The sequence below is a fragment of the Myotis brandtii genome, unplaced genomic scaffold, assembly GCF_000412655.1.
Source record: "Myotis brandtii unplaced genomic scaffold, ASM41265v1 scaffold2591, whole genome shotgun sequence".
Classification (NCBI taxonomy): Eukaryota; Metazoa; Chordata; class Mammalia; order Chiroptera; family Vespertilionidae; genus Myotis; species Myotis brandtii.
In genome coordinates, this window is record NW_005359844.1 from 199,916 (window position 1) to 216,324 (window position 16,409).

Consider the following 16,409-nt stretch of genomic DNA (forward strand, 5'->3'; position numbering starts at 1 on the left):
GGGCTGCGGGCGGGACCCTCACCCAGGGGGCCTGCAGGCGGACACTGGGGACCCTCACCCAGGGGGCTGCGGGCGGGACCTTCAACCAGGGGGGCTGCAGGCGGGCATCTGGTCCCTAGTTTCCACTGTGCCATTGCCTGTTCGAAGGTTGGCAGGAGAATTTAAACTTTATTTGTGAAGTCTTCCTCCGAGCGTGGGAAGCCTGCTTCTCCCTTTGTCATAGCTGGGCTGGGTGTGTGATTTTTATGGGAACCAGGTGATTTCGGCCTGGTGGGCTTGTCTCTCACGCCAGGCGGAACCCAGGGCTCCTCATTCCGGGACCACTCGCCAGAGGCAGGGCCTCACCCTCCTGGGGGTGTGAATGTTACACAGTTTAACCCTTTGAGCTTGGCTCCTGTATCTTGGACTCAGGATCTGAGGCTGAAAACAGATGAAGTTGGATTTTTAATGTTCTGTGTTGTATAAATCAGTTAGTATTTTAAGTGTGTCTCAATCATGGGGCATGAAGATGCAGAGGAAATCGTTTCTTCCCCAAGAGGAATGATGGCTTATTTTAAGGAGCTGGATGTTGCACTAATGCCTGTCCCATGTAACCCGCTGCAGGGCGAGAAGTTCGGGCCGTTCGCCGGGGAGAAGAGGAGGCCGGAGGAGCTGGACGAGCACATGGACTACAGGCTCATGTGGGAGGTGAGGGCGGGCGCTGCTTTCTTTAAACCTTTAAAGTGTGTGTCTCTTTACACTATGAGTGCATTTTCAAGGCGGGCTAATCCATGTTGGTTCTCTAAGTATTGCAATGTTTCGATTTTAAGGAAGCGGAGTAACTTGAAAGTTTAGCATTTGAAGAAAAGTACGGTTGACATACCTTTCTGGATGATTCTAGAACTCTGAAGTTTATATAGTTCCTCCCTGGAAAAGGAATTTCCCAGCATAAGGGTGTTTGGGTGTCAAAATAAGCCCTCGCTGGGACCGGATTTAGATTGTAGATTCGCTTTCTTGATTTTAAGGAAGTGGAGGAACTTGAAAGTTTAGCATTTGAAGAAAAGTAACAGTTGAAATACCTTCGTAGACGATTCTAGAACTCTGAAGTTTATATAGTTCATCCCTGGAAAAGGAATTTCCCAGCATAAGGGTGTTTGGGTGTCAAAATAAGCCCTCACTGGGACCGGATTTAGATTTGAGATTTGCTTTCTGTCCGTGGAATTACATTTCCTTTACCTTTACTTCCCAGCTGCAGACCTAGTGGCTTAGAGACCAACTCTGAGCTCCACGTTGGAATGAAAATACCACCTTAAAACGTACCGTCTTTGCCCTGACCAGTTTGGCTCAGTGGACAGAGCGTCGGGCCGAGGACTGAAAGGTCCTGGGTTCGATTCCAGTCAAGGGCATGTTCCTTGGTTACAGGCTTGATCCCTGGTAGGCGGTGTACAGGAGGCAGCTGATCAATGTTTCTAACTCTCTATCCCTCTCCCTTACTCTCTGTAAAAAATCAATAAAAATATATTTTAAAAAAACACAAAAAAACGTACCGTCCTTTGATAACATGATACTTGCATCTGTCTCAACATGAGGACATTAGGATGAAACTGCTTTCACCAGGTCCTGCTCTTTCTCCTCCTCAGAGGTGTGGTCCTGTGAGGGTCCAGCAGTCAGGCTGTGGGCATTTCAGAAGCTTGGCGTCTGTTGATTTTTCTAGATCTTTCCCTTGAGGGTTGCTGAGGAAAGCTGTGTTTGACCCCCGAGGCCGTGGAGTTAGCAGGGCAGTCAGGCATTACTGTGAAATGCAGAATTTCCGCGCATCAGAGCTTTACTTATGTTTGCCACTAGAAAAGATTCCGTGTCTCTGGCTAAATAACATATTTTCAAAAATATAGCTACCACGATACATGATTACAAGCTTTGCAGGTGTTTTGGTAAGAACTGTTAACCTCCTAGCATTATAGTAAATTATTATTTCAAAGTAAATGGGTATACCAGATGCACTGAGACCCCTTATGTAATTGGGCTTTAAAAACAATGAATATAGATTTTGGGGGGAACTTCCTTCCCAACCCCCCATCTCCACTTCACTTACACATGGGGGTGTCTTCTAATTAAGAACTCCCCTCTCCTTGCTTTGAACCAAGGAAGACCAGGTGGGAGCCGGGTGGAGCCTGAAGTATCTGCCTCCTTAACAGACAGGCAGGAACCCTTCGTTCACGGCCCCAGAAAAGCCGGCCTGGAGCTGGTGACGGGGACCCGAGGCCTGATGTGGACTTTATATTCTGCTTCCTAAATCTCAACCTTTGTCCCCCGTGTGGCAAGAGTCGGGCCTGCAAGGTAGAATCTGAATGTGTTTGTCCTTCATCTACATGGACACTGGTGTCCAGACTCGCCTGGAGGGCGCCAGTGAGCCTGGACAGGGGCAGGGCCCAGCCCATGGAGAGGCTCACCTTCGAGGTGGCAGGGAGGCGGGCACAGGGCAGAGGCTGGCAGGGTCTCAACACCGAGCTGAAGAGAAGGAGTGGGAAGGGGCGGGACCCAAGGGCATCACTCTAATTCCTTGCTCCTGGAGGACAAAGTGGGGACACAGGGAGAGGGGCGGGAGTTCTGGACCGAGAACATGAACATGGAGGACTCGAGCTTCTTTGCTCATCCTGAGAAATGAGGCTGCTGCTTGGAATTCCTTCCGAAGCCAAACCAGGCCTGGGACGGGGGATTAGAGTTGTGCTTTGGGTGGATTCTAACACGTATGTGAGAAGCCCAGGGCTAGGAATTACGTAGGTGGCTTTGAAGCGGGAGGTAGGACCGGAGGGCTTATCCTGCCAGATATCAGGGGATTTGAGCTTCTTTGCTCATCTTGAGAAATGAGGCTGCTGCTTGGAATTCCTTCCGAAGCCAAACCAGGCCTGGGACGGGGATTAGAGTTGTGCTTTGGGTGGATTCTAACACGTATGTGAGAAGCCCAAGGGCCAGGAATTATGTAGGTGGCTTTGAAGAGGGAGGTAGGACCGGAGGGCTTATCCTGCCAGATATCAGGGCTCCTTACAAAAGGATTCTAGCTTAACTCTGCGGTATGGGCACAGGGAGAGGCAGGTAGCGTTGCTTTTGGCAAAGATGCCCTTAGCACTGTGGTGGGGAGAGGAGGCGCTGACAGTGACAGGGTTGGGTGAGGATGCTATCCTGTGGCTGGAAAGCATCCTGGCCCCTGACTCACAGCGTGCATAGAAAATCCACGTGAGACCATTGTATAGGGAAGCATGCCAGGTAAAAACAATACACCTTTAGAAGAAAGTTAGGACCCTTCATGATCTCAGAGCAGGTGGAGGTTCTTAAATCGGAAGCAGTAGCAGTGTAAGGGGAAAAAGGCCACTTGGAGGCTTGTCAAATGAACTGGTAATCGGAGGGCACAATGAGGAGAACGAAGCAGCAGGGAAAGAGGGGGGGAGAAGATCCTTCTAAGGCATTTGTCTGCCAAAGTATTTGTGTCCAGAATATATTAAGAAACTACAAACCGATTTCAAGATTAAAAACAAACAAACAGGCAAAACACTTGAACAGGCACTTCACACAGAAGATGCCCAAATGGCCAGTGCACCCGAGAGATGGCCAAGTTCATTGCCGTCTGGGAATTGCAAACCAGCAGCAGGAGGGAGTCACTGAGTGCATTTCATCTGGAGCCGGAGGGAGTTGGTCGGTGTGGAGGTGGTGGGTGCATGCCTGGAGGAGAGCCCTGTGTCTCCGTGCGGAGAGAGGCCGAGGAGGCAGGCTCTGCAGGGCGCCGGGCTGGGCGGGGCTGCTCTGTGGTCCAGGAGTGGTTGGGTGGTGGCTGGCTCGGCCTTCGCAGTGGGACTGGTGAGAAGTGGCCGGCTTCTGGCTGTAAGTTGTTGGCGGTAACTCACACCCATGGGGCTGGCTGATACGTGGTGTGTTGAGAGAGAAAAGTCTAGAATGACTTGGAAATGTTTGGCCTGAGCCACCTGGGTGGCAGGTGGTGACGCACCTGAGGTAGGGCATTTGGGGGAGCGAGGGAAGGGGTGGGACGATGAGGTGGGTACTGCGCTGGGAACTTGTGAGAAGAGGGCGTTATGCTAATCTTCACTGGGAGGTGTCTACAACATAAACTTAGTTGGATGAAAGTGCAGTTTGCACTTTAAAAACTCAGTGTTCAAGAAACACATTGATGACATGTATGCTATTTTCAACACCTTTGCTGGGAGCAGGAGGGAGTCACTGAGTGCATTTCATCTGGAGCCGGAGGGAGTTGGTCGGTGTGGAGGTGGTGGGTGCGGAGGTGGTGGGTGCGTGCCTGGAGGAGAGCCCTGTGTCTCAGTGCGGAGAGAGGCCGAGGAGGCAGGCGTCTACAGGGCGCCGGGCTGGGCGGGGCTGTTCCGTGGTCCAGGAGTGGTTGGGTGGTGACTGGCTCGGCCTTCACAGTGGGGCTGGTGAGAAGTGGCCGGCTTCTGGCTGTAAGTTGTTGGCGGTAACTCACACCCATGGGGCTGGCTGATACGTGGTGTGTTGAGAGAGAAAAGTCTAGAATGACTTGGAAATGTTTGGCCTGAGCCACCTGGGTGGCAGGTGGTGACGCACCTGAGGTAGGGCATTTGGGGGAGCGAGGGAAGGGGTGGGACGATGAGGTGGGTGCTGCGCTGGGAACTTGTGAGGAGAGGGCGTTATGCTAATCTTCACTGCGAGGTGTCTACAACATAAACTTAGTTGGATGAAAGTGCAGTTTGCACTTTAAAAACTCAGTGTTCAAGAAACACATTGATGACATGTATGCTATTTTCAACACCTTTGCTGGGAAAATGTAAAATGCGAAGGTTGCAGAAGGAAATGGCTTATGGCTTCCCCGAGCATTACTCCCCTGGGATTTCCTGCTCTGCACACGTTTCTTTGCCCTGAAGACGGTGATTGACTGCAAGCGGGTTTTCCGAGAAGCCGGAGGGCTGGCTATTAAAGTGGACGTTTTGTTTAGATGTTTTCTGTCTCTCTGCAGTGGTTCTGTGCTCACAGCTGGCCTGCTGCTGGGGAACTTGATTCAGCACCAGGTTTCCAATGTGTTTTTGTTTTGGGGGAAAATGTTTTCAATTGTTTAAAATCTTTTATTTTCCTTGATTGTTTATGGAAGTCTTTTTAGGTGTTTGGAACAAAGAATTGTCTTCCCCAAATGTTTTTCTTTTGCAGACGATAGCGTTTTGTTTTAGGTTCCAAATGGAACCACTTAGACACCCGTGGGCAAATGCCACCCAGGAAGCCCGGTGGAATGCTGGGAACCCCCAAACCAGCGCCATGGCCGTCGCTCCCGCCCCTGGTCCGCTCCTCGGGGGTGAGGCCGAGCAGTGGGTGCGGTGTGTCCTCCGGAAGTTCTGCGTGGGCTTTGTGGCTGCCTTTTCTGCTTTGCACAGGAGGGCTCCTCGCTCAGCATGCCAGCCAACTCCTGGTCAATCCACCAGACCTGACCTAGGATTAGGAGAGGCCTGGAATCCAGGCCAAGAAGTTGGTTAAAAAAACAAGAAACAGCAATATCTGCATTGCTGGAAAGCTCTCACCGTAACCGTGGTGGTTTTGATCACAGCTGACTGCGATAGGAGTTTTATCAGTATATGCATTTGGCTCAAAAAACAAGTGCATCTCATTTTAAAAAACGAGGAATGTGTCAAATAGAGGGATTCGCTAGCGTGGCCTCAGGGATGGTGACTAATTAGTGTGACGATGTTCCCCGCATTCCTTCCACCGTTTGCTTTGCTGACTTGGTGGTGGCGTCTTCCTCCAGCCTGTGGCGGCTGTAGGGCGGGGTGCAGACGAGGTCGTGTTCATGGGGGTGAGGAGTTCTCGTCCTCTCGCACATCTTCCCAGATACGGGGGTGGAGGCCCAGGCGGGGTCACGGCTGTGCGTGTGGAAGGTAATAGAGTCACTAGTAGAAGTAAGACAAGCGTGGACTGTCTCGCACACGCACCTGTCCGCCTGCTGTGCCCGCCCTGCACCTCACTCACCTAGCCATCGAGAACTGGCAGGCGGCCTGGAGCTGGGGGGTCAGCTCTGAGGGGAGCGCGGCCGTGGGACGTTTGTTCTCGAGGGAGGAGGAGGGGCGTCTGCTCCCCGCAGTGTCCCCGTGAGGATGACATACAGGTTCCGTGTTCTGCCAGCAACCACTGTCTCGGATGCTCACTCTGTCCTGATGCTGTGTCAGGTTCGGGTTCACCTGAGACACCCGCCTGCAGGGGGCTCAGTGTCTGGGGGGCCAGCGTCCCTGTCGCTGTGTTCCCCTGTCCCTAGCGTTCCCATCGGGAGCGTGGAGAGCACGCTTGGCCCAGGTCTGTTTGCTGGCGGAACCTCCTAGAAGAGCAGTGCAGGGCGAGGGTCTCCCCAGAGCGAAGCAGGCACTGCGGGTGGAGAGAGCAGAGGAGGGAGGGAGGGAGGCGCCGGTGCAGGGGGATGCGGGCCTCGGCCGCGCTGTTATGTTTCAGACCCTCATCTTTCATTACACATCACGCGTGACGGGAGCAAGGGGAGCAGCAGGCGTGGGGTTGCAGCGGGCCTCGGCCGCGCTGTTATGTTTCAGACCCTCGTCTTTCATTACACATCACGCGCGACGCCGTGTGACGGGAGCAAGGGGAGCAGCAGGCGTGGGGTTGCAGGCCCACGTGCTCTCTGAGTGGCGCCAGCAGGCCCCTGTGCATTTCCCTGCGTTCTGAAGGCAGCAGGAAGGACACGCTTTATGTTTGTCTTATTTCAACGTACGCCAGGTGGATGTTGCTTACCTGGCTGCGGTCATGGAGAGCCTTCTCTCCTCTCTGAGTTCACACATGAGCGTCGCCTGTGTGAGTTTTATAGCCGCCTTCCTGAGCTGTCATCCGCGCCCCGTGCAGTGCAGGCTTTGCATGTACTAGTATAAGCCAGTGGTGTTCCGCCTGCTCCTAGAATGTGAGGCATCGCCACTCATTTTAGTCTTTTAATCACTCAGAATAGAAGCCCTGTCCCTACTAGCACTTGCTTTTGAATATTTTATGTAAATATTACATTGTCATAAAATAGATCATGTACAATTACATTTTAAAGAGCCATGCTTCTCTGAGTACTTTCGAACTCAGTATTCCCATCTTGTCCTTTGAGCCCTCACTTTGGCTCTGTCTTCCCACGTGGCCAGTTTTCTCCTGGACACTGGGGTGGGCCGTGCTCACCTGACCTGGCCCGGGACCTCGCCGGCCCTCCCCGCTGCTCAGCACGGCGCCCAGGCCTGCAGCTCACAATCCTCCCCATCTTGGTTTCCATCTGTTTTCTGTGTTGGCCTGGTTTACGCCTTGGCTTCCAGGGTAGCCCGAGCCAGAGCCCTGGGTGGGCTGGCAGGAGAAGACTGACCACATGCCTTAGGTCAGCAGATTTGGCCAACGGAACACGCCAGAGAGTCCTGCCAGTTCATCAGGGGCCAGGCCCTTCCTGGTCAATGTTTTCACCAAAGACTCAGTCCCTCTGGACACCACTGCCCGTCGCTGCCCAGGAGACAAGGGAGCTCGTCCACAGCCCTGCCGTGGGGCCTCCACCGGCCACTCAGCACAGAAGCCGCCGCCTCCCTCCTCCCTCCTCCTTCCTCCCTCCTCCCTCCAGCTCTGCTCACTCCTCTCCAGGGATGGTGCTCCTCCTGCCTCTTGGCCCCCCAGCTGCAGAGCCGCCTGTTCGCCCCTTGTCCCCTCGTAGGTGGCAGGCTCCTTAGAGGTTCGAGAGAAGCGCCTTTGTAGGCATCAGGCTATTGAAAATCTGACCCTGGTTTTAAAAACAAAATTTTAAGCTTCATTTGCCTCTACATTTGCCTCCATGTCCGCCTTTCAGCCTCTGAACTGCTTGTGGGGTCAGTCACTCACCTTCTGTGAGTCTTGGGCCCTAGATTATCCTGAGAATTAAAGTCGGTGCTGGGATTGTGTAGGTCTCCTGTGCCCTGCGGCAGGCAGGGGTGGTTGGGGCACGAAGGGGAAAGTGCTGCGTACCGGGGGGTCCTGCAGACGCCTGGGCAGGTAAGTTTCTGAGTTCTTTCACTTTGGGAAATGCCCCCATTTTTGTCTTCTCGTTGGATAGTGATGGAATTGAGTAAGGTTTTCGGTTTATTCGGGTTTGTGCTCACAACTGCGTTTGTTCGCTCACGGCCAGCGTGGCTTCCCTCGTGGTTGCGGAGCTGTGCTTCCTGTGGGGCGTGTTCTCTCTCTCTCTCTCTCTCTCTCTCTCTCTCTCTCTCTCTCTCGTGTTCTGGTTGGGGGGTGTGCCAGTGGGGGTCCGGTGGCCGCACACACAATCCCTTGGCTTGGCCAACATTTTAGTTCCTTCAGCCGGGCTCTGCCTCTCCTGGCGGGGTCCCAGGATCTCTGGGCAGACACCCACTTTCTGTAAAGTGGGTCCAGCCATTCTGACCAGGGCGGGAGGGGCTCCCGTGATAGAGGTTTGTGGGAGCCCCAGCTTATCTCTGGGGTCTCAGCTGATGTTCCTTTAGCTCGGACCCCAGCAGCTCTCTCTTCCTGTAACTTCATGTTCTGACTCATGAGGGCACCCTGTATTCTTCCCACGGGAGGCGTCATGGCTCGTGTGGCTGCTGTTGTGTTAACTTGTAGCACTTTCCACGGGGATCTGGGAGGGAGATCGGCCTGCCTGTGTGCTCATCTGCCGCCTCACCGGGAAGCTAGGGACAGTGCTTAACCTTCAGATTCGGAAGGAAAGCGTTAAAAACTGGCGTGTGTGTGTGTGTGTGTGTGTGTGTGTGTGTGTGGTTCCACCCACCACTGCCCGTCCCCATGTGCCACCAGGTTCCACCCACCACTGCCCGTCCCCATGTGCCACCAGGTTCCACCCACCACTGCCCGTCCCCATGTGCCACCAGGTTCCACCCACCACTGCCCGTCCCCATGTGCCACCAGGTTCCACCCACCACTGCCCGTCCCCATGTGCCACCAGGTTCCACCCACCACTGCCCGTCCCCATGTGCCACCAGGTTCCACCCACCACTGCCCGTCCCCATGTGCCACCAGGTTCCACCCACCACTGCCCGTCCCCATGTGCCACCAGGTTCCACCCACCACTGCCCGTCCCCATGTGCCACCAGGTTCCACCCACCACTGCCCGTCCCCATGTGCCACCAGGTTCCACCCACCACTGCCCGTCCCCATGTGCCACCAGGTTCCACCCACCACTGCCCGTCCCCATGTGCCACCAGGTTCCACCCACCACTGCCCGTCCCCATGTGCCACCAGGTTCCACCCACCACTGCCCGTCCCCATGTGCCACCAGGTTCCACCCACCACTGCCCGTCCCCATGTGCCACCAGGTTCCACCCACCACTGCCCGTCCCCATGTGCCACCAGGTTCCACCCACCACTGCCCGTCCCCATGTGCCACCAGGTTCCACCCACCACTGCCCGTCCCCATGTGCCACCAGGTTCCACCCACCACTGCCCGTCCCCATGTGCCACCAGGTTCCACCCACCACTGCCCGTCCCCATGTGCCACCAGGTTCCACCCACCACTGCCCGTCCCCATGTGCCACCAGGTTCCACCCACCACTGCCCGTCCCCATGTGCCACCAGGTTCCACCCACCACTGCCCGTCCCCATGTGCCACCAGGTTCCACCCACCACTGCCCGTCCCCATGTGCCACCAGGTTCCACCCACCACTGCCCGTCCCCATGTGCCACCAGGTTCCACCCACCACTGCCCGTCCCCATGTGCCACCAGGTTCCACCCACCACTGCCCGTCCCCATGTGCCACCAGGTTCCACCCACCACTGCCCGTCCCCATGTGCCACCAGGTTCCACCCACCACTGCCCGTCCCCATGTGCCACCAGGTTCCACCCACCACTGCCCGTCCCCATGTGCCACCAGGTTCCACCCACCACTGCCCGTCCCCATGTGCCACCAGGTTCCACCCACCACTGCCCGTCCCCATGTGCCACCAGGTTCCACCCACCACTGCCCGTCCCCATGTGCCACCAGGTTCCACCCACCACTGCCCGTCCCCATGTGCCACCAGGTTCCACCCACCACTGCCCGTCCCCATGTGCCACCAGGTTCCACCCACCACTGCCCGTCCCCATGTGCCACCAGGTTCCACCCACCACTGCCCGTCCCCATGTGCCACCAGGTTCCACCCACCACTGCCCGTCCCCATGTGCCACCAGGTTCCACCCACCACTGCCCGTCCCCATGTGCCACCAGGTTCCACCCACCACTGCCCGTCCCCATGTGCCACCAGGTTCCACCCACCACTGCCCGTCCCCATGTGCCACCAGGTTCCACCCACCACTGCCCGTCCCCATGTGCCACCAGGTTCCACCCACCACTGCCCGTCCCCATGTGCCACCAGGTTCCACCCACCACTGCCCGTCCCCATGTGCCACCAGGTTCCACCCACCACTGCCCGTCCCCATGTGCCACCAGGTTCCACCCACCACTGCCCGTCCCCATGTGCCACCAGGTTCCACCCACCACTGCCCGTCCCCATGTGCCACCAGGTTCCACCCACCACTGCCCGTCCCCATGTGCCACCAGGTTCCACCCACCACTGCCCGTCCCCATGTGCCACCAGGTTCCACCCACCACTGCCCGTCCCCATGTGCCACCAGGTTCCACCCACCACTGCCCGTCCCCATGTGCCACCAGGTTCCACCCACCACTGCCCGTCCCCATGTGCCACCAGGTTCCACCCACCACTGCCCGTCCCCATGTGCCACCAGGTTCCACCCACCACTGCCCGTCCCCATGTGCCACCAGGTTCCACCCACCACTGCCCGTCCCCATGTGCCACCAGGTTCCACCCACCACTGCCCGTCCCCATGTGCCACCAGGTTCCACCCACCACTGCCCGTCCCCATGTGCCACCAGGTTCCACCCACCACTGCCCGTCCCCATGTGCCACCAGGTTCCACCCACCACTGCCCGTCCCCATGTGCCACCAGGTTCCACCCACCACTGCCCGTCCCCATGTGCCACCAGGTTCCACCCACCACTGCCCGTCCCCATGTGCCACCAGGTTCCACCCACCACTGCCCGTCCCCATGTGCCACCAGGTTCCACCCACCACTGCCCGTCCCCATGTGCCACCAGGTTCCACCCACCACTGCCCGTCCCCATGTGCCACCAGGTTCCACCCACCACTGCCCGTCCCCATGTGCCACCAGGTTCCACCCACCACTGCCCGTCCCCATGTGCCACCAGGTTCCACCCACCACTGCCCGTCCCCATGTGCCACCAGGTTCCACCCACCACTGCCCGTCCCCATGTGCCACCAGGTTCCACCCACCACTGCCCGTCCCCATGTGCCACCAGGTTCCACCCACCACTGCCCGTCCCCATGTGCCACCAGGTTCCACCCACCACTGCCCGTCCCCATGTGCCACCAGGTTCCACCCACCACTGCCCGTCCCCATGTGCCACCAGGTTCCACCCACCACTGCCCGTCCCCATGTGCCACCAGGTTCCACCCACCACTGCCCGTCCCCATGTGCCACCAGGTTCCACCCACCACTGCCCGTCCCCATGTGCCACCAGGTTCCACCCACCACTGCCCGTCCCCATGTGCCACCAGGTTCCACCCACCACTGCCCGTCCCCATGTGCCACCAGGTTCCACCCACCACTGCCCGTCCCCATGTGCCACCAGGTTCCACCCACCACTGCCCGTCCCCATGTGCCACCAGGTTCCACCCACCACTGCCCGTCCCCATGTGCCACCAGGTTCCACCCACCACTGCCCGTCCCCATGTGCCACCAGGTTCCACCCACCACTGCCCGTCCCCATGTGCCACCAGGTTCCACCCACCACTGCCCGTCCCCATGTGCCACCAGGTTCCACCCACCACTGCCCGTCCCCATGTGCCACCAGGTTCCACCCACCACTGCCCGTCCCCATGTGCCACCAGGTTCCACCCACCACTGCCCGTCCCCATGTGCCACCAGGTTCCACCCACCACTGCCCGTCCCCATGTGCCACCAGGTTCCACCCACCACTGCCCGTCCCCATGTGCCACCAGGTTCCACCCACCACTGCCCGTCCCCATGTGCCACCAGGTTCCACCCACCACTGCCCGTCCCCATGTGCCACCAGGTTCCACCCACCACTGCCCATCCCCGTGTGCCACCAGGTTCTACCTGCCACCCGTCCCCGTGTCCCACCAGGTTCTACCTGCCGCCCATCCCGTGTCCCACCAGGTTCCACCCACCACTGCCCGTCCCGTCCCGTTCTCAGTGCTTCCTGCTGGGCACCCGCCTCCATCACAGTTCACATCTCAGGCCCCAGGCGCTGCCCCTGTGCCTGCTCCTCCCTTCCCTGCACCGTCCCCCCCTTTCTCGCTCAGACCCGCCCTGTTTCCTGCCCGGCCATGTGGCCCTTCTCACGGCTCCCAACACCTGAGGCGGGTGTGACACTGGGCACCACACGGGCATCTGTCCTGCTCCCTGGGCTGGCAGCTTCTCCATGGTGACTGAATGTTGTTGGTCTTTGATGTCTTGGTACAAATGAACATGGTTGTTGAATTAAGTGAAAGGGATGAGTCTTTATCTGTGTGCCCGGTGCCTGACCCACTGTGGTGGCTTAGGACTTGGGGATGAAGGAGGAGTGGAATATAGGTTTCTGTTTCAGATTCCGTCATAGCATTGCACACGGTTCTGGAGACTTGAATGTGCTGGGTGTGCAGCTGAATCTCAGGGAGAGGCTAGCAGGCCCCCCTTCCCCTCCCTCCTGCTTCTCCCCTTTTCCTTCTCTCTCTCCCTCTCTGCCTCTTTTTCCTCCTCCTCCTCCTTTCTGCCTCTCCTCCTCTTCTTCCTCTCTTCCTCTTCCTCTTCCTCCTCCCCCTCCTCCTCCTCGTCTCTCCGCCCTGGGAGGGACGTTCCCTCCGGTCAGGGCCAGAGGCTCCCGTGCTTCAGAGACAGTCGCTTCAGGCAGGGCCCCGCGTCCTCGGGCACCTGGGTCTGGGCCGGGGAAGGCGTCCACCCCGTTGTTTCCGCATTGGCTGGGCTTTTAGAACAGCGCAGTGATGGCGGCCGTGGCCAGCCATCCTATCTCACTCCTGGTTTTCATGTTAGTGCTTGTGCGTCTCACCGTCCAGTGAGGCTCTGATTGAGCTTGGCTGTGGTTTTCATGTGAAAGGAATAGCTCTTATTCCTGGTGACCGGAGGCTTTTTATTGGGCCCGTGAAGCGAAGCCAGTCAAGTGCAGCTGATTCAGATGCCGTGTCATTGGCTGGGGTCTTCTCCCGTGATGCTGAGGCAGAAACCCCATTTTTAATGATAACGTATTCAACTTCGATTTCATCGACCAAGTGAGGGCAGAAAGGAGAGAGAGCATTTCACTTCCCCGCCTCCTGCTCCCACCTCCCAGGCTCCGCTGATTTGGGGCTAAGTCACTGTTACCCACCTCGCAGACGAATCTGCTTCAGTGACAGAACTGTTGGCTGTGGCGTTTTTAGTTCCTGGTTTTGACTACTTGGTCAATTGATTGGGCAAGTCTTCATTAATGAAAGTGACCCTATGTTTGGATAAACCTTTATAAAGTGTACTCGGGGCCCAGTGCAAGAATTCGTGCACCTTGAAAGGAACTGTGGGCCGCCAGGCTGCATTGGGCACAGGGGTGTGTCTCAGCCCATCCTCCACGCCCCCACCTGGCCCCTCCCACCGGGGGACCCTGGCCCCCTGTCTGTCGGTAGCCCTGTTCCCACAACCTCCACTCGCACCTGCTGACGGCATGGAGCAATTGGGGCTGGTGCCAGCAGCAGGTGCAAGCGGTGGCTCTGGCGCCAGCAGTGGGTACGAGTGGGGCCGGTGCAGGCAGCAGGTGTGAGCGCCAGATGGGTTCATGGCGCGCAGAAGCAAAGAATTTTCAGTAACCACAGAGGCTCACCTGGATGACAGCGACCAGTGCCCTGCCTTGGTCTGGTGCCCCCGCTCACCTGATCTACCATTCCGCGGCAGTCGACACCTGCCATGTTCCGCACTCTGCTGCCTGCTGCCAACACCCGCCATGTTCTGTGCACGCCCCCTGGTGGTCAGCGCACATCATAGCGACCGGCTGTTAGGTTGTTCAGTTGTTCTGCCATTTGTTCTATTTGCATATTAGCCTTTTATTATATAGGATAAGGGAAGGAGAACAGTAACTTTACAGGGAGAAACCTGGTGGACACACCTAGCCAAATGATCAAGGCTACTGCAATAAGTCACATTTCTATGATGTACCTAGCAGGACACAACAGTGTTTTTGTGGCATTCTCACCCAAAATGTATAACCTCACTCTAACCATGAGAAAACACAGGACAAATTAAAGTTGAGAAAAATTGATAACTGATCAGTATTTTTCAAAAGTGTCAAGGTTATGAAAGATGAAGCAAGCCCATGGACTTGTTAGCAACTAGAGTGAGGAAAAATGACAATGGAAGGCAGTGTGGGATCCTGGATAGCATTCTGGGACCGGAAGAGGATAGTAATGGTAAATTCAAGCAAGATCTGGAGTTTACTTAATAGTATTGTCCCTATGTTGATTTCTGGCTTTTCATGATTGTTCTGTGGTTATAGAAGATGCTAACTTTAGGGGAAGCTGGGGAGGGATATATAGGAACTCTAACTATTTTTGCAATTTTCGGTAAATCTAAAATTAGCTTAAAATAAAAAGTGTGGGTTTTTTTGTTATTTCTTCAAGGACTATATCAGTGGTTCTTAACCTTGGAGACACACTTGAATTAGATAGATTTTTAATGACGATGCCCAGGCCACTCCTCAGACCAGTTGGACCGGCATCTCTAAGGGAGGGACTAATCTTTGAAAGTCCTCAGGTGACACCAATGGCAGCCCTGGTGGAGGGTGCCCTCTCTATAAGGTACTTGGCCCATAGTAGGCCTTCAATAAGTCATCATTCCTCGGCATAACTGACACCTTTGTGCATTCAACAAATATTGTTGAGTACCTGCTAATGTGCAAGGCACAGCAGGGACGAACAAGAAAGACAAGATCTTTATATTCCAGTGGGGGAGACAAACAATAAATATGTGAGATTACACATGTGACAGGGACTTTAAAAGAAACAAGTGGATACAATAGGGGGAGTAACTGGAGGGGTGGAAGCTCCATTAAATAGAGTAATTCAGAAGGGCAGCCCTGAGGATTTGGCATTTAAGGGGACATTTCAACCGGAAAGATGGAGCCCGGAGAAGGGATGGGGGTGAGGGAGTACATGATACAAGAAGAACAGCCAGAGTCCTGAGGCAGCCTTGTAGCCATAGAGAGGGAGGGGGCATGGGAGACGGGCCATGAGGAAGAGTCTGGGTTTCACTTCAGGTGCAATGGAAAGACTTCAGGAAAGGCTTACGCAAGGCGGAGTGGGGGGGTGTTCTTTTATCTGATTTAGGATTTTAAAAGATCTCTGGAAAACAAAAAGATTACTCTGGTGGCCTGTGGAGACTGATCAGCAGGGAACCCATCAGGAGATGACTTGCTCTGTTTGGGAGAGAGATGATGGTGGCCTGGACCAGGGAGGTGACAAGAGAGGAGGTGAAATGCCAACCCATTGAAACAGGCCTCTGTGTTGAACCCAGGTTTGGGGTAAACAGTCCCCTGGCTGCCCAGCTCTCCCCTCCAGCCCCTTTGCTGGACAGCTGAGCTAATGCTCCTTCCAGAATCAGCCAGCACCTACGTTAGAGCCCACTGTCTTCCAGGCCAGCCCTGTCACGGCCCTGAGACCCCTTCCTTCAGAGCAAACCACACATCACATCACACATTAGCCCCATAAGTCAGTCACATGCTCTTTGAGTCCCTTAAACTGATAGGGAAAGTGAAACTCAGAGAGGAGAAGGCATTTACTCAACATCATACAGCACATGGAACCCAGGACAGACTGTTCCACCGGCCAGACTGGGTCCCTGATTGAGGCTCACCTCTTCCTCGGAGCCAGAAGGATGGGTGGAGGTATTGGCAGAGAGCTGCCCCTGTGCTCTTGGCAAACAAGGCAAAACTAACAGCTCGAGCCAGGCTGGGTCCACACAGCCTGAAGATGGCAGCACTGACAGCTCAGAGATATAGCTCCAGGCTGGTCCCTGGATTCCTTGACACCCTAGCCCAGAGAGACCAAGCTCCCAGGAAAGTCATTCTCACTAAGGTGTGAATGACTGATAGCTTGTCCTTTCCTGAAAGAGAGAGAAAGAAAGCATGGGGGACATACATTGGGTTCCAGAAGCAGGAGAAAGGGAAGGCACTAAAGATAAAAACTTTGTCCCTGGACACAGTTGTATTCTCTTGGCAGCTGTAGGCCCTTGGGGCTCAGTTACTAGCTGCAAACTCCTCCACTTAATTTCCCAAATCAACAACAGATGCCGGAGCTCAGTGTCTCATCCACCCCCACCAGTGCTGGAGTCCCCTCCACAGTTGGTGGCTGTCCCTCCCCTGGCTTTGGATGCCGCCAGTGCC

At 56.0% G+C, this 16,409-nt stretch overlaps 1 protein-coding gene across 1 annotated transcript in view; it reads left to right on the forward strand.

The window, feature by feature from the left end:
* Positions 1 to 259: 259 nt before the first annotated feature.
* The window catches only part of PRDM5 (PR domain containing 5), a 126,992-nt gene continuing 110,842 nt past the window's right edge, over positions 260 to 16,409 (forward strand). The window contains exon 1 of the mRNA XM_014541054.1: positions 260 to 687. Coding sequence (XP_014396540.1) covers positions 496 to 687 — 192 coding nt within the window. The 5' untranslated portion in view covers positions 260 to 495. The remainder of the gene's footprint in view (positions 688 to 16,409) is intronic.